This window comes from Rhinoderma darwinii, chromosome 1 (assembly GCF_050947455.1).
Source record: "Rhinoderma darwinii isolate aRhiDar2 chromosome 1, aRhiDar2.hap1, whole genome shotgun sequence".
NCBI lineage: Eukaryota > Metazoa > Chordata > Amphibia > Anura > Rhinodermatidae > Rhinoderma > Rhinoderma darwinii.
In genome coordinates this window covers 150625127-150652438 of record NC_134687.1, presented here as the reverse complement: position 1 = coordinate 150652438, position 27312 = coordinate 150625127, and the positions used below count along the sequence as shown (strand labels likewise).

Sequence of the window (27312 nt, the reverse complement as noted above, 5' to 3'; positions counted from 1 at the left end):
CTTGAGTTAACACTTTACTCGAAGTTCTGTACAGAGGGTGAGATAACCAATGTTAAAGGGGGTATTCCCAGAATGGACATGATCACCTATACACAGGATAGGTGGATATTGCCTGATTGCTGGGGGTCCCGATACCCCTGTTCCTCCCCACTGCTCGACTAATGGAGCGGATATCGAGCGTATGTGCTGCTGCTTCTCGTTTACCATGATCCAGCACAACTTCCATCTAGGTTGGTCGTGGGAGATGTCAATGCCCCAGCTATTGTAATTCTAGCAGCCAGACATATAAATGATATCCATAAACACACTAAAAAATGTATATCGGAGATGGGTTTGCTCAATAGAGCGAGTCACAGCGTACCCAGAAACGGCATACCTTTTGGACGTGTCAACCAGTTGTGTTATGTTGTGTTTCAAGACCATGGTCTGCAAAATGCACTACTGTCTTGCTTTTATTCTCAAGATGTGGAATAAGAACAAGAATTAGACATGGACATGTAGCAGTTTTTTTTTGATCTAGTTAAGAACATTTGTTATCCCTATAGTTGTCATGCCAGGCAGCATTGTATTCTTACTGTCCCCTGCATGCCAACTTGCCACGAAGTTCTGTTGCCTGTATTGATTATATCATGTTTTCTTGTTTTCCACAGGCAAGCGATCTATGATGCCTTTAATCGATTTCTTCAGAAATATCCTATGTGATTTTGTGTGGTCATTCATTCCGTCCTCCTATTACAGACTGATGATGCCAACCGTTCTGGCCGGTTATGATGATTAAGAAAAGATCAGTACCCTTCAGTAATGTGTCAATTCTCCAGATGTCGGACAAGAAGGAAGATGGTTTTTAGGAATCATTACAGCTGCCTCGATCATTTAACGTACGCTCTTTGGCACTGAAACTCATTTGCGTTTCTCCATGAAGTGTTCTTTTTCTTTCTTTCAGGGATACAACAAAAATGTATTTGATGCTAAACTGTTTTTCACTGACTAATTATTTCTTCGCTTTTAAGTGTGAATATTTTCAGGTTTGTCTTGTAATCATTTTTAAAAATTTTATACTCTCTTTTTTAAAAAATAAATAAATTTGGTATATATAACTTAACTATTCAGAAGTAAAAATTACATTGTATATTTTGTAAAGGTAAATTATTTGCTATCGAGAATATACTTGCATTATGTCAGCACTCCTTCACTGATCAATTCAGTGAATAATCTTGAAAGAAATAAAATAAATCCAAAATATTTGTGTTTTTTTGAAGACATTAGAAATGGCAAAATTATTTGCTGTAAAACTGTTAAATTGTTATTCCAGCGATACTAGAGCTTTTTAGATTGTTACTTATGACAAATATTTTTTTTTAAGGCCAGGGTCATACACACCGTTTTGGTGCAGGTTTTTGAGCCAAAGCCAGAAGTGAATCGAAAAGGAAGGAAAGGCATAAAGAAAAGACTAATGTTAAAGAGGCTCTGTCACCAGATTATCAAATCCCTATCTCCTATTGAATGTGATCGGCGCTGCAATGTAGATAACAGCAAAGTTTTTTGTTTTTTTTTAAAAAAACAATAATTTTTGCCTAAGTTATGAGCAATTTTATATTTATGCAAATGAGCTTTTCAATGGACAACTGGGCGTGTTTTCTCTTATTTCCAACTGGGCGTGTATCGTGTTTTTACCAACTGGGCGTGTATTGTGTTTTTACCAACTGGGCGAGTTTACTGGTTTTACCAACTGGGCGTTGTGAATAGAAGTGTATGACGCTGACAAATCAGCATCATACACTTCTCATCGTTCCCACCCTGCTTCATTCACTGCAGACACACAGCGTGACGTCACCCACAGGTCCTTCAACCTTGTCGTCGGACAGAGAAGATACATCGGCTCCAGGCGTCTGAGAGAATAATATACTCGTCTCTAGGGAGTTTACTATGCTTTACCTGCACATGGTGATGCTGCTGCAGATTCAACTGTACCCTCTGACGCCTGGAGCCGATGTGTCTTCTCTCTTCCGACGCCAAGGTTGAAGGACCTGTGGGTGACGTCACGCTGTGTGTCTGCAGTGAAAGAAGCTGGGTGGGAACAATGAGGTCACCCACAGGTCCTTCAACCTTGGCGTCGGACGAGAGAAGACACATCGGCTCCAGGCGTCAGAGGGTACAGTTGAATCTGCAGCAGCATCACCATGTGCACATGTGCAGGTAAGCATAGTAAACTCCCTAGAGACGAGCATATTACCCTCTCGGACGCCTGGAGCCGATGTATCTTCTCCGTCCGATGCCAAGGTTGAAGGACCTTTCACCTGCCCATACATGTGCAGCATGTAATAGGCAGGGCTTCAGAAACAGTCTTACTTTACACTTTTTTCCTATCTTCCTCCGTTATTTACATATCGGTGCCGTTATATTTGGCGCCCGATATGTAAATAAGCCCCTGAACTATCAATGGGGCGTTTCAATCAAACTAAATGGCAAGGGGGCGGGATGTCTTCGCTCTGACACTGTCCAATCAGCTACGGACCGTGGCAGGGCGGCTTGTGCTGTGTTCTCTCCCGCATGAACACACACACAGACTGAGAGAGCGCTCTCTGCAGAACCACCAGTCTTTGTGTGTTCTCACGGGAGGGACACTGTCTGTAGCTGATTGGACAGTGCCCTTGCCATTTAGTTAGGTAAATAAGCCCCTGAACTGTCAATGGGGAGTTTCTATCGGGCGCCAAATAAAACGGCACCGATATGTAAATAACGGAGGAAGATAGGAAAAAAAGTGTAAAGTGAGACCGTGTTTGTGAAGCCCTGCCTATTACATGCTGCGCATGTATGGGCAGGTGACAGGTTCTCTTTAACCCCTTAGTGACCAGCCCATTTTAGGCCCTAATGACCAAGCTATTTTATTCGTTTTTCTATAGTCGCATTCAAAGAGCTATAACTTTTTTATTTTTTCGTCTACATAGCTATATGAGGACTTGTTTTTTGCGGGATTAGTTGTACTTTTTAATAGCACCATTTTAGGGTACATATAACTTTTTTATTAACTTTTTTGGGGGGATTATAAAAAAAACCCTGAAATGTAACCATTGTTCTATGCGTTTTTAAATTGACGCCGTTCACTGTGAAGCGTAAATAACATGTTACCTTTATTCTATGGGTCGGTACGATTACGGCGATACCACATATGTAGAGTTTTTTTATGTTTTACGACTTTTGCACAATAAAAACACTTTTGAACTAAAATTATTTGTTTTTGCATCGTCGCTTTCCAAGAGCCGTAATTTTTTTATTTTTCCATCAATGTAGTGATTTTTTCGACTTGTTTTTTGCGGGACGAGACGTAGTTTTGATTGGTACTGTTTTGGGGTGCATGGGAATTATTGATTCATTTTTATTATGACTTTTGGGGGGCAATGGAAAAAAATTTCAATTTCGCCATTGTTTTTTGCGTTTTTTTTTACGGTGTTCACCTTGCGGTTTAAATTACATATTAACTTTATTAATGGAGTCATTACGGTCGCGGCGATACCATATGTGTACTTTTTATTTATTTTTTACACTTTTACTAAATAAAACCACTTTTTATAGAAAAAAAATGGTTTTATTTATTTTACTGTAATTTTTATTAATAATCTTTATTTCACATTTATTATTTATTTCATTAGTCCCACTAGGGGACTTTACTGTGCGATCTTCCGATCGCTGCTATAATGCTCTGGTATACTTCGTATACCAGAGCATTATTACCTGTCAGTGTAAATCTGACAGGCAATCTGTTAGGACGTGCCTCCAGCGCGTTCTAACAGGCATATGTCCAGGGCAGACCTGGGGGCTTTTATCAAGCCCCCGGCTGCCATGACACCCCATCGGAGACCCGCGATTGCATTCGCGGGCCGCCGATGGGTGACAGAGGGAGCTCACTCCCTCTGTAAACAAAGTTAAATGCCGCGGTCGCTATTGACGGCGGCATTTAACAGGTTAAACGGCCGCGATCGAAGTAAACGTCGATCGCGGGCGTTGGAGCAGGAGCTCAGCTGTCATCAGACAGCAGAGCCCCGGCTCCAGCCTGCACAGGAGACCCGTGCAGGACTTAGACTAGGCGAACGTGAAAAGGCGTCAGCCTAGCCTAAGGCCCCTTAGTGACCGACGTGAAAAGGCGTATTGGTGGTCACTAAGGGGTTAAGCGATGTGAGCGCTTATTTTTGTGGAATAAGCTTTAGTTTTTAATGGTACCATTTTGGGGTACATGTGAGTTTTTGATCACTTTTTTCTATTTCATTTTTTTTGTGGGAGATGAAGTGACCCAAAAATAGATTCTTGCATTTATTTTTTTTTTTTTATACAGTGTTCTCCGTGCGGGTTAACCCTTTCAAGACCGAGCTCATTTTGACCTTCATGACCAGCCCCATTTTCTCAAATCTGACATGTCAATTTATGTGGTAATAACTCTGGAATGCTTTTGCCTATCCGAGGGATTCTGAGATTGTTTTCTCATGACACATTGGACTTTGTTAGTGGAAAAATTTGGTCAATAAATTCATTGCTTATTTGTGAAAAACACCAAAATTTTGAGAAAATTTGCAAAAATTATGATTTTTCTCATTTTAAATGTATCTGCTTGTAAAATGACATTTTACTTTATTCTGCAGGTCGGTACGATTACGGCGATACCATATGTATATAGGTTTTTTATGTTTTGTGGCATTTGCGCAATAAAATCACTTATCGATAAAATCATTTATTTTCTGTGTCACCATATTCTGAGAGCCATAATTTTTAATTTTTCTGTCAAAAAAGCTGTGTAAGGGCTTGTTTTTTGCGGGACGGGTTGTAGTTTTTATTGGTACTATTTTGGGGTACATGCGACTTTTTGATCACTTTTTATTTTATATTTTGGGAGGGGTGGTGACCAAAAAATTGTGATTCTGACATTGTTTTTTTTTTAGTTTTTTTTTGCGGTGTTCACCGTGCGGGAAAAATAATATTATAGTTTTATAGTTTGGGTCGTTATGAACGCGGTGATACCAAATATGTGTACTTTTTTTTAACATTTTCATTTTTTTCCTATAATAAAAGACTTATTATAGGAAAAAAATCATTTTTGGTTTTTGTAACTTATAACTTGTTTTTACACTTTTATAAAACTTTTTTATTACTTTATTTTTTACTTTTTACTTGAAGCCTGGCAGCACTGATGGCTGCTATAATACATTACACTACCTAGGTAGTGTAACGTATTATAAACTGTCAGTGTGACGCTGAGAGTCACACTGACAGGAAGCTTATGAGAACCAGCATCCGGCTGGTTCTCATAGGCTGCTGTGCATGGCAGACCCGGGGGCTGTTATATGGCCCCCGGTTCTGCCTTATAACCGACTGCAGCACCCGCAATCGGTCCCCGGGAAAGTTTGTTGTAGCAACAAACTTTCCAGTTTGTTACAGCAACAAACTTTCCAGTTCGTTGCTACAACACACTTTCCCTGCGATCACATGACCGGGACCTGAACTAATCAGGTCCCGATCATATCTCCGGGACCAGAGGCAGGTGATAACAGCGCGATCCGGGTGTCAGCGCTACTCAGACACCCGGATCGCGCTTTTAACACCCACCGTGAATTCAAGTCGGCACTGCACAGAGCCCAGCAAGTGCCGACGTGAATTTACTGTGGGCGGTCGGGAAGTGGTTAAATAATGTTATATTGTAATAGTACAGACTTTTACGGACGCAGCGATACCAATTATGTTTGTTTAACCAGGTCCTTAAAACCTGCACATAGACTATTTACGGCACGGGTTTTAGCTTGCTGCCCGAACAATCGGGCAGCTGAATGTCGGGTCTCCGGCTGTCAGTGACTGACTGGGACCCTGAGGAGAGGATAGAAGCAGCTTTCGCTGCTTCTACTCTGATCTCTTCTACACAGCGCTCAATGAACGCTGTGTATATGAATAGAGGCAGTGGCAGCACTGCTGCCTTTATTGATCCCGTTAGTGACAGACTGCTACTGGGTCCAACTAGACCTAGCACAGCCCTATTAGTGACAATAGTCACTATGAGAGGGCTGATTTCCCCTGTAACAGGGGCTGCTGTGCAGCCCCAGTTACAGTGGAAAAACATTGTGTAAAAGAAGAAAAAAAAAAAAACAACTCCCCCAAAGGTCTTTTTTTGACCTTTTTGAGGGAAAGACCATAGTAATAAAAGTAAAATAAAGTGAAATATTTTTTTTTATAATAAATATACATAAAATACCCACCCAAAAAAAAGTTCCCCCGCCAATCATCGTAACGCTAGCCCTGACCCAATTACCCTAAAATAGACAAGTAGTCTAATAAAATGTACTGTAGACAAGGACAATCACAAATAAAAGCTCTATTTTAGGGTAAAACTATGTTATTACCAGAAAAAATAGCTAAAATGTTAAAAAGCTTATTTTTTTAACAATTTTCAAACTGTAAGCCTAAAAATTCTAAAATGGCAAAAAGAATGTTGATAAAAACGATAAAAAAAAAGAAAACTACATTGTCTACGACAAATAAAAAAAGCACATTCTAAAAATGGCTAAACGGTGTCTGGTCCTGAAGGCTCAAAATAGCCCGGTCCTGAACTGGTTTAAAAAAATTAATAAAAAAGTGCAGTGCTTTTTTACTGTTAATTTTTTTTTGTACATAAAAAAACTATATATATTTTACTCTTGAGCGCCTCATTTAAGGGGTTAAAAACTAGCATGATCACTCATTACAGTGAAATGTTGGCTGTATTATACAACTGCCAGCTGCGTTGTAAGGCCTTATTCACACGAACGTGTGCGTTTTGCGCTCGCAAAAAACGCAGCGTTTTTTGTGCATTGCAGTTCCGTGTCTCATCAGTGTTTGCTGCGTGATTTTTACGCATATGCCATGCTTATGACACGTGATTTTGATGTTTAGAAAAATAAATTAAGTGCTTTTATTTTTTCCTTCATTTCTTTATCTACTGTTGCGCGAATCACGCGCGACACACGGAAGTGCTTCCATGTGCCGTGCGCGATTTTCACGCACCCATTGAATTTAATGGGTGCGTGATGCGCGAAAAACGGCCAAGTATAGGACATGTCGTGAGTTTTACGCAGCGGACATATACGCTGCGTGAAAATCACGGACTGTCTGAACGGCCCCATTCACTAACAGTCCGTGTGATGCGCGTGATTTTCACGCGCATATCACGGACGTTAAACACGTTAGTGTGAATAAGGCCTAAGGAGCAGGCTCAGCCGTGAGCCCGCTCCATAATCCCTCCACCTGGCTATGATGTAAGTGTATGGAAGGGGTTAAGCAGTACATTTCCTTACATATTTGCTTCAGCATGAGCCTGTACGCGTTTCCTCAAGAATGTACATGAGGTTTGACCATATTTGCATTGAGACTGGGTTACGAAAACGCAGTATGGGTGTGTTCCGTTAATGGGTTGTTAGGGTATGTTCACACGGCAACGCCAATAACGCTTCAGATTCATCCCTGGCGGGAGGGTTAGGGCCAGTTCACATGGAGTTTTTTGATGCGGAAAACGCGCCAAAAAACGTCCGAAAATGCCTCCCATTGATTTCAGTGGGAGGCGGAGGCGGTTTTCCCCCCGGCTCGTGGGAAAAAGGGACATGTCCTATCTTCGGGCGTTTACACTTCTAACCTCCTATTGACCTCAATGGGAGGCAGAAGAAGCGTATTCCGCTGCATTTTTTGCCCGCGTCGCTCAACGGCCGCGGGTGAAAAACGCAGCGAAAATCGGCATGCAGGCAGAGCAAAATCTGCCTCAAAATTCCAAACAGAATTTTGAGCCAGATTTTCTGCCTGCAAAAAAACTCAGTGTGAACCCAGCCTTAAAGGGGTTGTACACTTTCCACAAATAAGGCTATGATAGCTCACTAGTTGTACTGTGAAGGGAAATATGCATCAATGAATCAAACGTTGCGAATCTAATATTCAGTAAGTGTTGGAATTGGTTCTGATGTTTCAGCAGGCCTCCTAGTACCTTACAAATCAAGGCAAAAACAGCAGTTCAAGGTCTATTTCAATGGAAAATCGCCTTCCAGTACTGGATGTAAAACACTTTGTTTTATTGCCTTGTGTTCTTTATGTGCACCTGCCTGCTGGTGCTCCTGCTGGTGCTCCTGCTGCTCCTGCTCCTGCTCCTGCTCCTGCTGGTGCTCCTGCTGGTGCTCCTGCTGGTGCTGCGGATCTTCAACATGTGTATTTGTAAACATTGCAGCAAAACAGCGAATGGTCAACACAGCTAAAAATGCTGCCGAAAAAGAAACGGCAACACGATACTATATTTTGAACAAATTGATACATTCAGTTTATTTTGTGTTTTGTCCAAAAATCACTTTTAACCGCTGTAAAACGACAGGAAAAGAAAACACATTTGTACCAATGTGGTTTTAAGAAATGAATTTGTATTAAAAAAAATAACTACAGTATGCTATATCTACGGCAGTAAGGGTATGTTCACATGGCTTCTTTTCGACCGTTTTTCGGGCCGAAAAATAGGAAGCGAAGTACCTCCAAACATCTGCCCATTGATTTCATTGGGAAAAACGGCGTTTGGTTCCGACGGGGCGTTTTTTTATGTGGCCGTTTTGAAAAAAGGCCGCGTAAAATAAAGGCCGCAGAAAATAAGTGCATGTCACTTCTTGAGCCATTTTTGGAGCCGGTTTTCATTGACTCTATAGAAAAACCGCTCCAAAAACAGCTGCAAAAAAACACGAGTTGCTAAAAAAAATGGCTGAAAATCAGGAGCTGTTTTTCCTTGAAAACAGCTCCGTATTTTCAGATGTGTTTTTTTTTTTAGTAAGGCCTCATGCACACGGCAGTAGCCATGTGCACAGCTGTGATTTTCGGGTCGGATGCCCGCGGAGTATCACCCGCGGGCCGTGCACATGGCCGCGTGCATTCATTTCTATGAGCCTGGACCGCAAAACACGGCTGTAATAAGACCTGTTCGTTCTTTTTGCGGTCCAGGCTCCTGGGCCATGCACGGACTGTGGAAACCACGGTCGTGTGCATGGACCCATTGAAATGAAAGGGGCCACAATTTTTTTTTCCCCCGAAGCTCCCTATAAAAAAACAAAAACCTATAGCCACATTAAACCCAATAAGTAATCAATGCGGTATTTATGCTTCTATTTAACTGATTCAGGTCCGGGCTATTTTGAGCCTTCAGGACCAGACACCGTGTAGCCATTTTTAGCACGCGTTCGTTAAACATGTATAACTTTGTTTTGTTGGGCTAGCGACGTAATTTTTCTCGTTTTTTTTTCTCCCGTAGACTATGCAGGTTTCTTTTTTTTTTTTTTTTATCATTTTTATACACATCCTTTTTGCTATTTTTGAATTTTTAGGCTTAAAGTTTGAAAATAATAGTAAAACAAAAAAAATAAAAAAAGCTTTTTTTTACATTTTTAGCTTTTTTTTTTTTCCTGGTAATGATATGGTTTTACCCTAAAATAGACCTTTTATTTGTGATCGTCATTGTCTACCGTAAATTGATATATTACATGTCTATTTTAGGGTAATTGGATGAGGGCTAGCGTTACTACAATGATTGGCGGGGCGGCGACTGTTTTTTGGATAGGTATTTTATGTGTATTTATAAATTTATTTTGCACTTTTTTTTTTTTTTCTTACTATGGTCTGTCCCTCAAATGTCAGAAAAGACCTTTGTGGGACTTAATATATATTTTTTGTTCTTTTACACCATGTTTTTCCACTGTAAGGGTATGTTCACACGGCTTAGCAAAATACGTCTGAAAATACGGAGCTGTTTTCAGGCGTTTTTGTAGCAACTCACAATTGTCGCGGTGTATTTTACGGACGTTATTGGAGAGGTTTTTCAATGGAGTCAATGAAAAACGTCCCAAGAAGTGACATGCACTTCTTTTTCGCGGGCGTCTTTTTACGCGCCGTCTATTGACAGCGAAGCGTAAAATAAGCAGCCCCAGTTACAGGGGAAATCAGCCCTCACATAGTGACTATTGTCACTAATAGGGCTGTACTGGGTCTGGTAAGACGCAGCAGCAGCCTGCCACTAACGGCACCCGGCGATCATGTGACCAGTCACATGATCACCAGGATTTTGTCCACAGCGCTGTGTAGAAGAGATCAGAGAAGATAGAAGCAGCGAAAACTGCTTCTATCTTCTCCTCAGGGTCCCCGGCAGTCACTTACTGCTGGAGACCTGACGTTCAGCTGCCCGATCGCACGGGCAGCAAGCTAAAACCCGCGCCGTAAATAGTCTATGGCGCGGGTTTTAAGGACCCCGACCGCCAGACATATATACACACCTGGCAATCGGGAACCGGTTGAATAGTGGTGTATGAGATAGTGATGTCTGGAGAAAAGAAAAAAAACAGAAAACTGAAGACCCATCAAAACTGATTATTAAAAAATCTTTAATAACTGCAATTCTAATCTGCCTTGTACTGGCGGTTTCTCTACATAAAAATAACTTGCCGTTTTTCTCTGCACTTTTTTTGGCCCAAAAACAATGCAGAAGAATGATACGTTAAAGTCTATAGCAAAATATGAAAACTCCTACATACAAAGCATTTTTGGTTTGTATCGGTTTTTGGGTTTCTTTTAAACCCAGGTATAGTGGTTTTGGTTTTTTCTATAGGACTTAAAAATGCCAGGAAAAACACATGTACAAAATAAAAAAAAACACCACCAAATTAATCTTTTCTTCTTTTTTTTATATGCATGCATGCGTTTTACAACACTGAAAAATGTGTGTGTGAGCTAGGTCTTTGGTTTAAACAAACTGCATATGTGATTCCAGCCTCAAGCTGCGTTCCCACGTAGTGTAAACGCTGCGGAATGCTGCGTGGAAATTCCGCAGCATTTACAGTAGCAGCAAAGTGAATGAGAAAATCTCATGCCCACACTGCGGGGAATAAAAGCGCACAAAAGTCGTGCGCAAAGTGTTCTGCGGTGCGTTTTTCAATTCCGCAGCTTGTCAATTTATGCTGCGTGTTCTGTGCGGAGATACTGCGTGTTTGGCCCGTAGACTTCAATGTGGAGCAGAAATTCCGCAATAGATTTATGGCGCAGTTTTTAAAGTATTTACGCAGTGGAAACGCAGTAAAAAGCGCTGTAAATCTGCAGGTGCACATATACTTTGCTATAACCGATGTTTAACACTAAATCCCCAGGTAAAACCGCTGCGGAAAAAGCGTTTCCGCAGAAATATGAGCAGGAAAAACGCACTATTTGGTTCGGTTGTCTGTGACAGATTTGCCAGCGTATTTCTGGAGATTCTGCTGCAGAGTTTTCTGTTGCAGAAGATCTGCAGCGTATCCTGTGTGTGGGAACATGGCCTAACACAAGAGCCGATTCAAAAGAAGGAAGACATAGTAGTCCTCCCTGTATGTTTCTTTTTGGGTCTTCTTCTGGTTTTGGCTCTTAAATTGCATGTGTGATCTCAGCCTGAGGCCGCCTGCGCAGGGAAAAGAAATGCTGAAGATTTTCAAATCCGCAACATGCTCTGTCTGTTCAGATGTTCACAGCCTTCGGTTTCACCCTATTCAATGTAGAAGGGGTGATATCCACTATGAATCTGGCCCAAAGTCTGCGAGGAACACATCCACCCCACACCCAAGTGTTTATTTGTGTTTTTGATGGTGGCTCTTTTTCGCAGTACTTTTTACCCAAAAATGCTGCAGCCTGATGTGGTCAACATCCCATTAATCGCAACATGTCAATCGCTGACGAGTAACTCTTACCTGTGGCAGAGCTTGTGATCTATTGAAAAGCGCAGTCCTCCCTTCTCCCCAGTCCCACTTCTGCTTCGCTTATGGCTCAGGGGGAAGGTGCAGGTTTTGACAATAAAGTCGGGTTGGCCTGTTCTGTGCCTTATCCACCAGAGGATTACATGAACGCGTTGCTGAGGTAGTACATGATGGAGACACAGAAGTGAAAAGTGGCGGTTGGTGGGATGAACGTTGCCAAGGGTAAAATCATGAGCAGGGAGCTGCTTTGTAATATAGTAGTGATGTTGTAAGGATTTTTGCTGTGTGGGGCAGTCCACAAAAAACTGCCATAGCCCATGGAGTGTCACAGGGACTTTGGTTCCTGTGTCGAAGAGCTAATGGTGTCATACTAGTAGGGAGCTGTAACATTGACCTGACAGTGGCTAAATAGCAGCTATAGTCGAGTAGGTTGTGGTTCAGCATTTAGATAGTATGCCTATACATAGCTCCCAACCGTCCCAGATTTCCGCTGCTGTTCCAGGAGGTATCCACATGTCCTGCTCTCACCTTATTACTGTGCTGCCAGCGTGAGCATTGGTTCAATAATTTTGTGGACGTTATGTGGGCACTATTACTGATTGAGGAAAATATCTGTAGACAACGATTCATAGCTGGAAGAAGCGTTTATGGCGGAATGGAGAAAACGAGGAAAGAGAACGTCTACATTAGAGAAGATGTTACCTGTGAGTCACTGGATGTTATTGTTGTGTATTTTGCCTCTGACTGCATCTGATCAGAGCTGGATTCTCCTGTATGATCTAAAGGCTATGTTCACATCTACGTTGAAGGTTCTGTTTAAATTCAACTAAAAAAAATATCGGTGTATGCTGTGCTATATTTTTAGTCAAAACAACCCACCCCTAGGCAGAACCCAGTGGATTGTGGAGTAATCCGTAGTGCAACCGCTAAGGAAACATATCAAAATGATCAAATGACCCTAGAGGCTTTGGGAAATTAGTGTTATTACTAACATTACTAATATGCTACAGCAAAAAGCATCAATTATAAATGAACAATATCTATTGTTATTCATATTTGCCTCGGAGCGTTTAGATTGAGTATAACGAACCAAGTCCTGCCGCTCACCACACCAACTCACACATCAATGTCATCTGACAGCTGCACTGAGCCGCGCCGCTGAGACGTCTCACTGCGCCTGCGCACTCCAAGACTTCCCCGCAGGCAATGGGCGGGGCACGAGCGTGCCCAGTGTGGAAGTAAATAAACGCTGTCGTGAACGCGCTGCGAGCACCCCAGGAAAGCGACCGTGAGGCTTGCGTTTATTTGACGCCCTGTTTTTATATTTGCTGTTCCATTTCTCCGAGGTGCGCGGTTTTGTGTATTGGAGGGGTGCGGTTACTTGTGAGCGAAGTGTGTATCCGCTGTGTGTACAGTGTTGGAGGTTGGTGCAGGTTTTCCTGTTTATATTTTTGTAGCAGCTGCAACCAGCGCACATTCACGTAGGACCCCAATAGTGCTCTCTTCAGGGCCCCCCTCTTTACCTGCATTTCTTCATTCCTAGAAAAGTGTGAAAAACAACTCCCTGTCAACTTCTTTACCTCCACAGCACATTCACACCATAAGAGTCTTGCGTTTTTGCATGAATGGTATAGATAGAAGTGGCACCGGGCAGTACAGTTGCTTAGTATAAATCCTGTACACAGATCCCTGAGAATGTCATCAGAAGTGCACGATCAGCCTATGGTAAAGTCTGGCTGCGACCACAAAGAATGCCACCAAAGCCGTGACACGCAAAATACTCCGCAAAGATCCCCTCAACAACCTCCACAATGTCTGAGAAGCGACCAAAGTAAATCCAGTGAGGCCCCGATTCCAAGCACCAATCCCTGGACCAACATCGCCGCTTCAAACCGCACCCTCACGTTTGTTGGTCGTGAACATGTGGGTAAGAGATGTTTTGTGTACTGTATGTCACATCCGTAAAATAATAATTCTATAGTGTACGTCTCCATTATGTTTGATGAACCAGTTTGCAATACAGAAGGCAGTGACATTTGGGAAGTTCTCTTAAAGGGGTAGAGCAGTCATAAGAAATTGAGGACTTAAAGAGGCTCTGTCACCAGATTTTGCAACCCCTATCTGCTATTGCAGCAGATAGGCGCTGCAATGTAGATAACAGGAACGTTTTTATTTTAAAAAAACGAGCATTTTTGGCCAAGTTATGACCATTTTTGTAATTATGCAAATGAGGCTTGCAAAAGTCCAAGTGGGCGTGTTTAAAAGTAAAAGTCCAAGTGGGCGTGTATTATGTGCGTACATCGGGGCGTTTTTAATACTTTTACTAGCTGGGCGTTGTGAAGAGAAGTAACATCCTCTTCTCTTCAGAACGCCCAGCTTCTGGCAGTGCAGATCTGTGACGTCACTCACAGGTCCTGCATCGTGTCGGCACCAGAGGCTACAGTTGATTCTGCAGCAGCATCAGCGTTTGCAGGTAAGATCGACTTACCTGCAAACGCTGATGCTGCTGCAGAATCAACTGTAGCCTCTGGTGCCGATGTGGCCGTCACGATGCAGGACCTGTGAGTGACGTCACAGATCTGCACTGCCAGAAGCTGGGCGTTCTGAAGAGAAGAGGATGTTACTTCTCTTCAGAGCGCCCAGCTAGTAAAAGTATTAAAAACGCCCCGATGTACGCACCTAATACACGCCCACTTGGACTTTTGCAAGCCTCATTTGCATAATTACAAAAATGGTCATAACTTGGCCAAAAATGCTCGTTTTTTAAAAATAAAAACGTTACTGTAATCTACATTGCAGCGCCTATCTGCTGCAATAGCAGATAGGGGTTGCAAAATCTGGTGACAGAGCCTCTTTAAAGGGAACCTGTCACCAGCATTTCACCTATTGAACTTTACTTATCCCTCACTGGCCGTTGCCAGCAAAAGTTCATTGCCGTTATCCCCTCTCCTAAACTCCTCCGACTGTAAATAACGATCTGCAAACATTTTGCGCCTTTTAACGTAATAATCCGGTGTCCCGTTGTACGTACATACTAGAATAGGACATCAATGCGCAAGCTCAGGATTTTGTGTGCTGGGGGAAGGCGAGGAGCTGTCAATCAAAAGTAAGGAGATGGGGTAAACTCGGAAAGACTTGAGGAATGAAGATTTGACTCTTTTCAAACGAAGATCTGACTCTTTTCTGCTCATTAGCATATGGTGTGGGAACACTAAAAAGCTGAATACTAAAGCTACAGAGCCGACTAAGAAGACAATTATAGGTTATATAGAAATGATTTTTCACCCACTACCACCAGGTATTGCTGGTTTAATAGGTGAAATGCTGGTGACAGGTTCCCTTTAAAGAGACTCTGTCACCACATTATAAGTGCCCTATCTTCTACATAAGGAGATCGGCGCTATAATGTAGGTGACAGCAGTGCTTTTTATTTAGAAAAACGATCTGTTTTCACCACTTTATTAGCGATTTTAGATTTATTCTAATGAGTTGCTTAATGCCCAAGTGGGCGTGTTTTTACTTTAGACCAAGTGGGCGTTGTACAGGGGAGTGTATGATGCTGACCAATCAGCGTCATGCACTCCTCTCCATTCATTTAGTCAGCGCATAGGGATCCTGTTAGATCCTGATGTGCTGTCTTATACTAACACATTAACAATACTGAAGTGTTTAGACCGTGAATAGACATTCCACGGGATGTCTATTCACAATCCCTGCACTTTGTTACTGTTTCTGTGGTAGTTACAGCAGAGGAAGCGTAATCTCAGTGGAAATAACAGGTTACAACGAGATTACGCTTCCTCTGCTGTAACTGTGGTAACAGAGCCTCTTTAAACTCAGGATAGGCCCTCGATATCCGATCTGGGGGGGTCCGACTCACAACACCCCCCGCCGATCAGCTGTTTTGAAGTGGCTGCGGCGCTCATACGATTCTTGTGTCTACTTCATTCCTTATCTGCTCGTACTGTGAATCGCCAACACACTTGTAGCAGCAGTTCACAGTATTACAGACTTCTCCCATTGAAGTGAATGGGAGAAGGCTGTAAGGGTAAGGCCACACGGAGCGGCCCTGACACGGTCGCAACGCGGCCAACCACCGCGCCGGCACCAGTGCGGCTGTCAAATAGCCTGTTAATGGCCGCAAGTTACTGCGGCCATGAATTAATTAACTCTTTATGGCCGCACGATTTTGCAAGTTACAACAAGTTACCACCTATTCATTCCCTATGGCAGCACCGGAAAAAGCCGAACACTGCACTCGGCTATCTCCGGCGCTCCCATAGAGAATGAATGGAGCGGCAGTGCGCATGAGCATGTAACCGGAATACCCCTTAACAAGGTATTTGACAGCCGCGCCTACATAGTGCCGGCGCAGTTATTGGCCGCGTTGCGACCGTGTCAGGGCCGCTCCGTGTGGCCTTGCCCTAATACTGTGAACCGCCGCTACGAGTGTGTCGGCGATTCACGGTACGAGCAGTGACCGTAATGAATGTCTGACCCCCCCACAGATAAGATATTAAAGGCCTTATGACCGAACAACCCATTTAAGCTTGCCCTAAACAAACCATTTTTTGTCATGCAAAAGTGGATGGCCGTGTTGGCGCGACTACAAAAGTCAGAAATAAACGCACGTAAATGAAGCCGTGCTTTTTTTGGTAGACCGTATTATGTTACATCACGCTATAGGAGTACAAAATACTGGTAATTTCATCTCCGATTGACTAGATATGCCATAAAAGCAAAACTGGTGGGTGTTAAACCTCCGTTACCCCCATTGATTCCATCTTTTCTTGAAGGGACGTGGCCGCTCTACACCAGGGGTGCACAACCTTGTCTGCTCCGAGGGCCACATTGTCAGATTAAACCACACCCGTGTCCTCCATAAAACTTAAAGGGGTATTCCCATCTGAGACATTTATGGCATAACCGTATATGTCAAAGGTCTGATAAGTAGTGGTTTCGCGTCTGGAGAATGGGAGTCGCCTGCTCCTCCATTCAGCCCTCTGCAGAGGAGACAGCCAAGTGTTTCACAACTCCAATTACAATGCATTCACAGAACCCTCTTCATGCCCTCCCAAAAGTGGCAGCCACACACCGTGCCTCTCCATGAGTGCCCCACCACAATTCTGCCAGTCATACAGTGCTTACTGCCAGCCACACCATTAATGCCTCTGCTCTCACGCTGTGCATTTATAGTCCATATTCTATAGTGGAAAACCCCCTGTTCTAGGGTTACATGATGCACCTAAATATCTATACTGTTACTGTGCCCCCTCAAACGGTTCAGTACCGTGAATTAATGGATTTCAATACGATTAGCAGATGATTGAGCGTTTGCTCGTTCATCTGCTGATCGCTGCCCTGTTTACACAATGTTATACGAACGCTTGTCTGCCCGATAATTGCCCAGTGTGAATGCGCACAGCAGCTCCTCCGTCCTCACTCACATTACCACTTGCTTTTTAGTTCCTAATGCTGGAAAAGGAAAGTAGAAAAACCCAACGTGCGTGTGCGTGTGCGTGTGCGTGTGTGTGTGTCAGGTGCTGCTGCGCTGCTTTTTAGCGCTCTCATACCCCTTCACCATGAGTCAGTACCTCTAAACTACAATAGGTGGCGCTGCTTCATTCAGTGTCCTATGTATCTTATTGTACTAGACTGTCATGAGTCGTTCTCCTAGCATTTTAGGACACTCTGGTGGAAAGAGAGAAAAGCAATATATCTGAAAGGTTTTCAACTGGCAAAGCAGCGATTGTGTATTATTTCAAAAGCAGCAAAAATCGTCAGAGAGAAGAAACATACAAAGTGGGACGAATCCTGTTTTTGAACCATAATCTTAGAATATAGATCTAGGTGTGTGTGTGTATGTGTATATATATATATGTGTCACACGTGCCCCTGTGTATTTTCCGTTTCCAATCACTTCTCAACCGTGTCCCAGAGCTAGAGACAGAACGAACTAAATGAACTAATCTTTTGAATGAACTAGATTTCCCATCTCTACTGTACTGCAAAATAAACTGCAAAATGTTGTTCTTTCTTGTAGCCCGCACCAAACAGCTGCTTGTCTCCTCACAGCCTATGGCAAACGGCCGAAATTGACTCCCATTGATTTAAATGGACGGTGGAGATGTTTTTTTTCTGCGAGCGAAAAAAAATGCTTGCGGGAAAAAGCGACAACCCCCTATCTTGAGGCGTTTTCCGCCTCAAAAACCTCATTGAAGTCAATGGGAGACTGAAATAAATGCTTTTTTTGACACTTTTTTTTTACGCATTTTTTGGCAAAAAACGTTTGCGGGTTTTCTCTTTGTTGAACTAATAGGTTAAAAAACGCGGCAAAATTTGCTGCAAAAATCACGTCAAAAAACACTTGTGGTGCAAAACACCGGAGCTGATCTTTCCAGGCAGAATTTTCTGCCTGCAAAAAACTCTGTGTGAACATACCCAAAATATACCTTTTATAGGCGTCAATGACCTCTGTAAAGGCGTTTTTGCGACCTCTGTGCATCAGAATGTTGATAGAAGGCATCCTACACACACACTGGCTGTTTGTGCTCCCTTCCACAGTGTTCCAGCACCATCTCGTGGCTGAAGGTGAGTACTACAGCTTAAATCTTGGCTGTGTCTGATGTCACTTCGGGTTGCGGCGTCTAACATCTCTCCAGGCGCGGGGGTTTTAAACTCCATCAACGCTGATCTGAGGTCTGTTCTACAACACAAGCGTCCTCTGCATTCAGCTGCACCTACCATGGATCTGCCTCTGAATCTCTGGAGCAATCTTCCAACCGTGGCCCAGTAAGTAGCTCTAAGGTTATTTGAAAGATAATAATTCTGTGTTGGGGAGAATGTTATAGTGATTAGTCCTTTTATATTTTTTTGGGGGAAATAAGGACAGAAAAGAGGCCAAATTGAGAAATGTGCATTATGCAATTAGAAATTAGACCCCTATGTCAAGGATATATTATGTACAAGATTATAAAAGAGGAGACACTGGTATTTATGAATGATGTTAACCCTTTCAGGACCGACCTCATTTTGGCCTTCAGGACCAGCCCCAGTTTTTCAAATCTGACATTCAATTTATGTGGTAATAACTCTAGAACGCTTTTGCCTATCCAAGCGATTCTAAGATTGTTTTCTCGTGTCATTGCTTATTTGTGAAAAACATCAAAATGTAAAGAAAATTTGCAAAAATTATGATTTTTCTAATTTTAAATGTTTCTGCTTGTAAAACACACAGTAACTATTTTGTGTGCTATTACTATTTCACATATTCCATAGGTCTACTTTATGTTTGCATCGTTTTTTGAACATTATTTTATTTTTCTAGGACGTTACAACGTTTAGAACTTTAGCAGCAATTTCTCACATTTTCAAGAAAATTTCAAAAGGCGATTTTTCATGGACCAGTTCAGTTGTAATGTGGCTTTGAGGGCCATGTACTAGATAAACCCCATAAATCACCCCATATTAAAAACTGCACCCCTTAAAGAATTAAAATCAGCATTCCGAAAGTTTTATAACCCTTTAAGCGTTTCACAGGAATTAAAGCAAAGTAGAGGAGAAATTTACAAATTATTTATTTTTTTTGCCGAAATTCATTTGTAATACATTTATTTCTGTAACACAGAAGGCTTTACCCGAGAAATGCAACTCAATATTTATTGTCCGGATTCTGCAGTTTTTAGAAATATCCCACATGTGGCCCTAGTGTGCTAATGGACTGAAACACCGGCCTCCGAAGCAAAGGAGCACCTAGTGGATTTTGGGGCCTCCTTTTTTTTAGAATATATTTTAGGCACCTTGTCAGGTTTGAAGAGGTCTTGTGGTGCCAAAACCGTGGAAACACCACAAAAGTGACACGGTTTTGAAAATTACACCCCTCAAGGAATTTATCTAGGGGTATAGTTAGCATTTTGACCACACAGGTTTTTCCCTAAATATATTGGAATTAGTCTGTAAAAATGAAAAAACATAGAAATTTGTAATATTTACAAGGAATAATGAAGAAAATGCACCAAGATTTGTAAAGGAATATCTCCCGATTATGGCAATATCCCATATGTGGTAATAAACTGATGTTTGGACCCACAGCAGGGCTCAGAAGGGAAGGAGCGCCATTTGGATTTTGGAGCATGGATTTTGCTGGATTGGTTTTCGGTGCCATGTCGCGTTTGCATCGTCCTGGAGGGACCAAAACAGTGGAAACCCCCAAAGTTACCCCATTTGGGAAACTACACCCCTCAAGGAATTTTTCTAGGGGTATAGTGAGCATTTAGACCCCACGGGTCTTTTGCAGAATTTATTAGAATTAGGCCACGAAAATGAATATCACAATTTTTTTTCCACAAAAATGTTGAATTTTCTAATTTTCACAAGGGATAAAGGAGAAAAAAAAACAAGCTATTTTTGTAAAGCAATTTCTCCCAGGTACGGAAATACCCCACATGTGGTCATACGTTTTTTTCATTAGAAATGAATTACACCTATCAAGACTGATCCACTTTTTGTTTTATTTTTTTCGTTTTTCACTCCCCGCCTTCCAAGAGCCATAACTTTTTTCTTTTTCCGTCAGTAGAGTCGTGTGAGGGCTTATTTCTTGCGTGAGGAGTTGCAGTTTCTATTGACACCATTTAAAGTGACATAAAATGTACTGGGAAACTGGAAAAAAATTATTTGCGGGCTGAAATTGGAAAAAAATCTGATTCCATTTTTGGGGGTTTTCGTTTACTTCATTCTGCAGCGCAATACAATTACGGTGATACCAAATTTATATTGTTTTTTTTTTTATATTACACTACTTTTACAAAGAAAAATCTGTGTTTAAAATAAAAATTGTTTTTTTTCACCACATTCTGAGAGCCGTAACTTTTTTTGTTTTTCGGTTGATTGAGCGGTGTGAGGTCTTATTCTTTGCGGGACGAGCTGTAGTTTTTATTAGTACCATCGGTACCATAAAAACTGATCAAAAAGTTGTATTACATTTTTTTTGAGAGCTAAGGTGACAAAAAAAAATGCGATTTTGGCGGTTTAAATTATTTACGTTTTTTACGGTGTACCGTGCGAGTTAAATAATGGTATATTGTAATAGTTTGGCCTTTTACGGACGTAGCGATACCAATTTTGTTTATTTTTTTACATTACTTTAGAAGAAAAATGGGAAAAGGTTTTTTTGTTTTTTTTAACGTTAAACTTTTTTTCTTTCTCACTACTACACCGTGTTCCAAATTATTATGCACATTGGATTTAAGTGTCATAAACATTTAATTATTAGTTTTTCAATGAAACTCATGGATGGTATTGTGTCTTAGGGTATGTGCACACGGTAGCAGGCTTTTACGTCTGAAAAGACAGACTGTTTTCAGGAGAAAACAGCTGCCTCGTTTCAGATGTAAATGCTCCTCCTCGCATTTTGCGAGGCTTCTCTGACAGCCGTAAATTTTGAGCTGCTCTTCATTGAGTTCAATGAAGAACGGCTCAAATTACGTCTGAAAGAAGTGTCCTGCATATAATGTATATAAGTGTCCTGCATATAATGTATATAAGTGTCCTGCATATAATGTATATAAGTGTCCTGCATATAATGTATATAAGTGTCCTGCATATAATGTATATAAGTGTCCTGCATATAATGTATATAAGTGTCCTGCATATAATGTATATAAGTGTCCTGCATATAATGTATATAAGGGTCCTGCATATAATGTATATAAGGGTATGTGCACACACACTAATTACGTCCGTAATTGACGGACGTATTTCGGCCGCAAGTACCGGACCGAACACAGTGCAGGGAGCCGGGCTCCTAGCATCATACTTATGTACGATGCTAGGAGTCCCTGCCTCTCTGCAGGACAACTGTCCCGTACTGTAATCGTGTTTTCAGTACGGGACCGTAGTTCCACGGAGAGGCAGGGACTCCTAGCATCGTACATAAGTATGATGCTAGGAGCCCGGCTCCCTGCACTGACTTCGGTCCACTACTTGCGGCCGAAATACGTCCGTCAATTACGGACGTAATTAGTGTGTGTGCACATACCCTAAGTGTCCTGCACTTCTTTTCCCGAGGCTGTATTTTTACGCGTCGTCGTTTGACAGCTGTAAATGACAGGTTGTCTGCACAGTACGTCGGCAAACCCATTCAAATGAATGGGCAGATGTTTGCCGAAGTATTGTAGCCTTATTTTCAGACGTAAAACGAGGCATAATACGCCTCGTTTACGTCTGAAAATAGGTCGTGTGAACCCAGCCTTAGGGCTCTTTGGATCATTGTAATCAATCTCAGACATAATTAATTTGCCAGGTGTGCCCAATCAAAGGAAAACTACTTAAAGGAACAGTGTCATCACAAATTATTTTTTTATATGTTAAAGATGTTAGTGCTTTATTAAAAACGTTTATATTTATTTGTGTGTTTGTGTTTTACTTTTTCTTATTTTTACACTTTTTCTTCCCTATGGGGGCTGCCATTTTTTGTTCCATTTCTGTATGTGTCGATTAACGACACATACAGACATGGAATACGGCAGCCACAGTCCCATAGGGACTGCGAACGGGTCCCGTCCCATTCACTTCTGTGTACGGCGTCTGTGTGGGAACTGCGCATGCGCCGCTCCCACACAGTCCAATTTGAAATTGACGCCGTCCGGCGCCATTTTCCTGTGGACCGGAAGTCGCGGCCGGACAGTAATATTACTACTTCCGGTCACGGCTTCCGGACTTGTGCACTTGGACCAGCGGCAGCAGACGGAGCGGACGGGCCGGAGGGAGCCGCGGCGGCAGGAGCAGGTAAGAGATTTCAATGTATGTTCGTGTTTGTGTGTGTTTACTACTGTATGTAAACCTACTACACTGTGTGTTAGCTCAAAAAATGGCGACAAACAGTGTAGGAGGTTACACCGTTCAAACCCCTCGTTTATCCCGGCACTAGCCAGGATAAAGGAGGGGGGGGGGATGCTGAGAGCTCACTAGAGCGAGGGCTTTTTACCCAATTTTGCAATGCTGCAATTTTGGGAATAGCTCCATCTAGTGACCAGAAATGGGAAATATTATAAATTAGAATTAATTTATAATATTTCCTGACTCGTGAAAAAAATAAAAAAAATTTGAACAATGTTTAATCACCTACACACTAAATGTTTAATTAAAAAAAAAACAACGTGTTTTTCTGGCAACACATTCCCTTTAAGAAGGACGTTCCACATTATTAAGCAGGCCACAGGTTTCAAGCAATATGGGAAAGAAAAAGGATCTCTCTGCTGCCGAAAAGCGTGAAATAGTGCAATACCTTGGACAAGGTATGAAAACATTGGATATTTCAAGAAAACTTAAGCGTGATCATCGTACTGTGAAAAGAACTGTGCCTTCCGCAGCAAAATTATCTTCATTCATGACAATGCACCATCTCATGCTGCAAAGAATACCTCTGTGTCATTGGCTGCTAAGGGCATAAAAGGAGAGAAACTCATGGTGTGGCCCCCATGTTCCCCTGACCTCAACCCTATTGAGAACCTTTGGAGCATCCTCAAGCAAAATATCTATGAGGGTGGGAGGCAGTTCACATCAAAACAGGAGCTCTGGGAGGCTATTCTGACATCCTGCAAAGATATTCAAGCAGAAACTGTCCAAATACTCACAAATTCAATGGATGCAAGAATTCTGAAGGTGATATCAAAGAAGGGGTCCTATGTTAACATGTAACTTGGCCTGCTAAGTTTTTTTTGATTGAAAGAGCTTTTGATTTCTGTAAATATGACCTCCTGACGCTGCAAATTCAACAAATTACTATTTTAGTTCTCTTTACAATCTTTAAAATGTTTTGATCTCTGTTGTGCATAATAATTTTAAACAGTGCATTTTGAGTTTTTTTACTTCTAAAAAAAAAATCTGTTATCATTAGGAGATTTGTTCAATAAAATTCGCATTATACTCCAACGGTTGATGGCTTGAAGATTATACTGACTGTCATTTGCATCGACTATTTAGGAAAATCAGCGAAAAATAACATTTGCATAATAATTTGGAACGCGGTGTAATAACTTTAATTCTTCTACACATTTTATTAGTTTCCTTAGGGGACTTGAACCAGCGATCATTGGATCGCTGGTACAATATACTGCAAAACTAATGTATTGCAGGATATTGTTATTTTTACAGGCTTCTGTAACCGCACGATCATTGTTCCTGTCCGTTAGTCCTGGGTGTCAGCTGTGATACACAGCCGACACCCGCAGCGTATGGAGCGGGCTCGGCACATGACCCCGCTCCATACATCAAACCCCGCACCATGACGTGCTATTAAGTCATAGTGCGCAAAGAGGTTAATGCACAGCGGATGGTGTGAATATTGCAATTTTGCATAGTTTGGGTTGTTACCGACGCGGCGATACCAAATTTGTGTACCTTTTTTAACGTGTTCATTTTATTAAACTTTTTTTTGTGTCCCACTATGAGACTTGAGGGTCTCCACCTCTGATCTTTACTCTAAGACCTTATTCACACGAACGTGTATTACGTCCGTGATACGCGCGTGAAAATCACGCGCGTCGCACGGACCTATGTTAGTAAATGGGGTCGTTCAGACAGTCCGTGATTTTCACGCAGCGTATGTCCGCTGCGTAAAACTCACGACGTGTCCTATACTTGGCCGTTTTTCGCGCATCACATACCCATTGAAGTCAACGGGTGCGTGAAAATCGCGCACGGCACACGGAAGCACTTCCATGTGATGCGCGTTATTCGCGCAACAGTAGATAAAGAAATGAAGGAAAAAATAACTTCCTTCATTTCTTTTTCTAAACTTCAAAACCAGGCATATGCGTGAAAATCACGCAGCCAGGCAGCACATACTGATGACACGCAACTACAATGAGCAAAAAACGCAGCATATTTTGCGCGCGCAAAACGCATGCGTTCGTGTGAATAAGGCCTAATGGTATGTTCACACAGCCTATTTTCGGAACATTTTTCGGGCCGTAAACGTGCGAAGAACGGCCGAAAAATCGGTAGCATAACGCCTCCAAACATCTGCCCATTGATTGCTATGGGAAAGACGGCATTCTGTTCCGAAGGGCCGTTTTTTTTTACGCGGGCGTTTGGGAAAAAAAATGGCCGCATAAAAAAACAGCTGCGAAAAAGCAGTGCAGGACACTTTTTGGGACGTTTTGGAGACGTTTTTCATAGACTCTATTGAAAACAGCTCCAAAAACAGCCATAAAAAATGGCATGAAAAACGCGAGTTGCTCAAAAAACGTTTGAAAATCAGGAGCTGTTTACCCTTGAAAACCGCTCCGTATTTTCAGACGTTTTTGAGTTTGCGTGTGAACATACCCTAATGCATTGCACTAGCTACGTAGTGCAATGCACTAGAGCTGTCAGTCATTCACTGACAGCAGGCCTATTAGGTCCCCTCTCTGGGTGGGGCCTAATAGGCTATCATACGTGGCAGACCAGGAAGCCATTGTTAGGCCTCCGGGTTGCCATAGTAACGATTGGCAGCTTGATTATCACATTGTGTCAATGTTGATCGCTACGAACCACTAAGATGCAGCGATCGCTTTTGATCGCAGCATCTAAGGGGTTAATGGCAGGGATCGGAGCCAGCTCCGTTCCCTGCCGTTACAGCACGGTGTCAGCTGTAACATACAGCTGACACCGGCCTGCGCCATCTTGATTTTGCGACCAGAAGCCTTTTAGGCCCCGCCTCTGGACGGGACCAGCATGCTTCCGTACTTGGCAGACAGGAGGCCATTGTTAGGCCTCCGGTCTGCCAGAACAGCCATCGGAACCCAGCGATTTGTATTTCAGGGTTCCGATCTGCTAGGAAACACCATAGATGCAGCACTCGCTTTTGAGTGTAATATACACCTGACACCCGCTGGTGATGGTGCGGGCTCCGCTACTGAGCCCGCATCACCAACACCGCGTATCAGTACATTGTGTTGCGTTAAGTCCTTAACGACAACTACGTACTATTACGTTGGGTGTCGTTAAAGGGTTAATAGACAATATGTCTTTGGGCTGGATCTAGACAAGATCCTTCACAAACAGAAGACAAAAAAAAAAGGGTTTTTTCTGAGGAAAGACCTCAAAAAGAAAGAAGGGATTATAGAGTAACTGGATTCCAAAATAAAGACTGAAGAAACAAGGGTAAAACGGGGCTGGAGCTACAGAAAAGGTGGTAGAGATAAGCCCTTTATTTTTAACCCAAATCAACCCTCCACCTCCAAATGATGCCAAGAGTGTAAGAGGAATGCTCCGCAGGTTTGTACCAGAATGGCAAGATATCACCACAAACCAGTGGACCCTTCAGATTATTCAGGAAGGGTACAGAATAGAACTTTCCTCAAGGCCACCAGAAAAGTTTAAAGTTGCCAAACTACCTACTCAGAATCTCCAGACAAATCTTCAGAGTTCAAGATCTTGCTTCTATTTGAGTAATTCGGCTTGTCCCAAAAGAAAATGGGGGTCAGGCCACTACTCAAGATTGTTTCTGGTCAAGAAGCCAAATAGGACATTAAGCAGAATTATACATTTTAAAATGTATAAACAAATTTGTTATATACAGAAAATTCAAGAGAATACTATTCCTATTCTATACAAGAATTCTCACATGATGACTCTGGATTTGCCATACAAAAGAAAAACTACATTCTACATTACCAGTTCACCTGTCTCCCATTCGGGATATTTTCAGTGCCCCGACTGTTCACAAAGGTGATGGCTGAAGTGACAGCCTTCCTGAGGCAGAATTCGGTGATTATCTGGACGATCTTCTACTGATAGAGAACTCACGTCACCGTTTCCAGACACAGATTATTTTAACAACCTCAAGTGTTCAACGACTGGGATGGAACGCAAATTGGGGAAAGTCCAGCCGCTCTTTAAGACAAAAAAGTTCTTAGAAGTCATTCTGGATTCATGTGCACAAACGACCATTCTACATCAGGAGAAGATGCAAAGTCTCGTCCAGAATATTCTCGTCACTGAGAATACTGTGGCATGTGACCCCTTGTCATATGCCCCTTGTCAGCAGTTCACCTAAAAGGCACTCGGAACCAAAGGGCAGATTTTCACAGCAGAAAAAAAAGTAGTTCCAGGGGAATGGATGATATGATTCCAAGCTTTCAGTCTCCTCATCCAAAATTGGGGTCTTTCAGACATAGACCTATTTTTGAGGATCCATCAGAATTGTAACTTGAATCCCAGGGACAACCTTACAGCCATTTGGACGTTTCAGCAAGCCAGGAGTTTCAGGGGTGCCGTGTTTAAGACAACTAGGGAAATAAAAAATTATATATAATTTACTGCCATCTGAAAACAGGACTTTGGACCACTGAGTAACAGTGTTGGTCCGCTGTGTTATATTGAGTCCAGATCTCCGCGCAGCGTCTATCAGGACATTTTCAAGCACTTCAGGCTACCCTCTACTGACCAGCTTTATGGAGATGCTGATTTCATTTTCCAGCAGGACTTGGCACCTGCCCACACTGCCAAAAGTACCAATACCTGGTTTAATAACCATAATATCACTGCGCTTGATTAGCCAGCAATCTCGCCTGACCTAAACCCCATA

General features: G+C 42.3%; 2 protein-coding genes across 5 annotated transcripts in view; both read left to right on the top strand.

The window, feature by feature from the left end:
* The window catches only part of ABHD18 (abhydrolase domain containing 18), a 33522-nt gene extending 32388 nt beyond the window's left edge, over positions 1 to 1134 (top strand). For 2 of the 3 annotated variants that reach the window (XM_075860463.1, XM_075860464.1), the window contains exon 13: positions 651 to 1134. In XM_075860463.1, the coding sequence (XP_075716578.1) occupies positions 651 to 702 (52 nt within the window). In that variant the 3' untranslated portion in view covers positions 703 to 1134. The remainder of the gene's footprint in view (positions 1 to 650) is intronic. The other variant, XM_075860465.1, reaches the window with a different exon arrangement.
* An 11827-nt stretch (positions 1135 to 12961) lies between these two features.
* LARP1B (La ribonucleoprotein 1B) overlaps positions 12962 to 27312 on the top strand; it is a 102364-nt gene continuing 88013 nt past the window's right edge. Inside the window, exons 1-2 of one of the 2 annotated variants that reach the window (XM_075860456.1) lie at positions 12962 to 13087; positions 13427 to 13668. In XM_075860456.1, coding sequence (XP_075716571.1) covers positions 13437 to 13668 — 232 coding nt within the window. In that variant the 5' untranslated portion in view covers positions 12962 to 13087; positions 13427 to 13436. Of the gene's footprint in view, positions 13088 to 13426; positions 13669 to 27312 lie in introns of those variants that run through there. The other variant, XM_075860457.1, reaches the window with a different exon arrangement.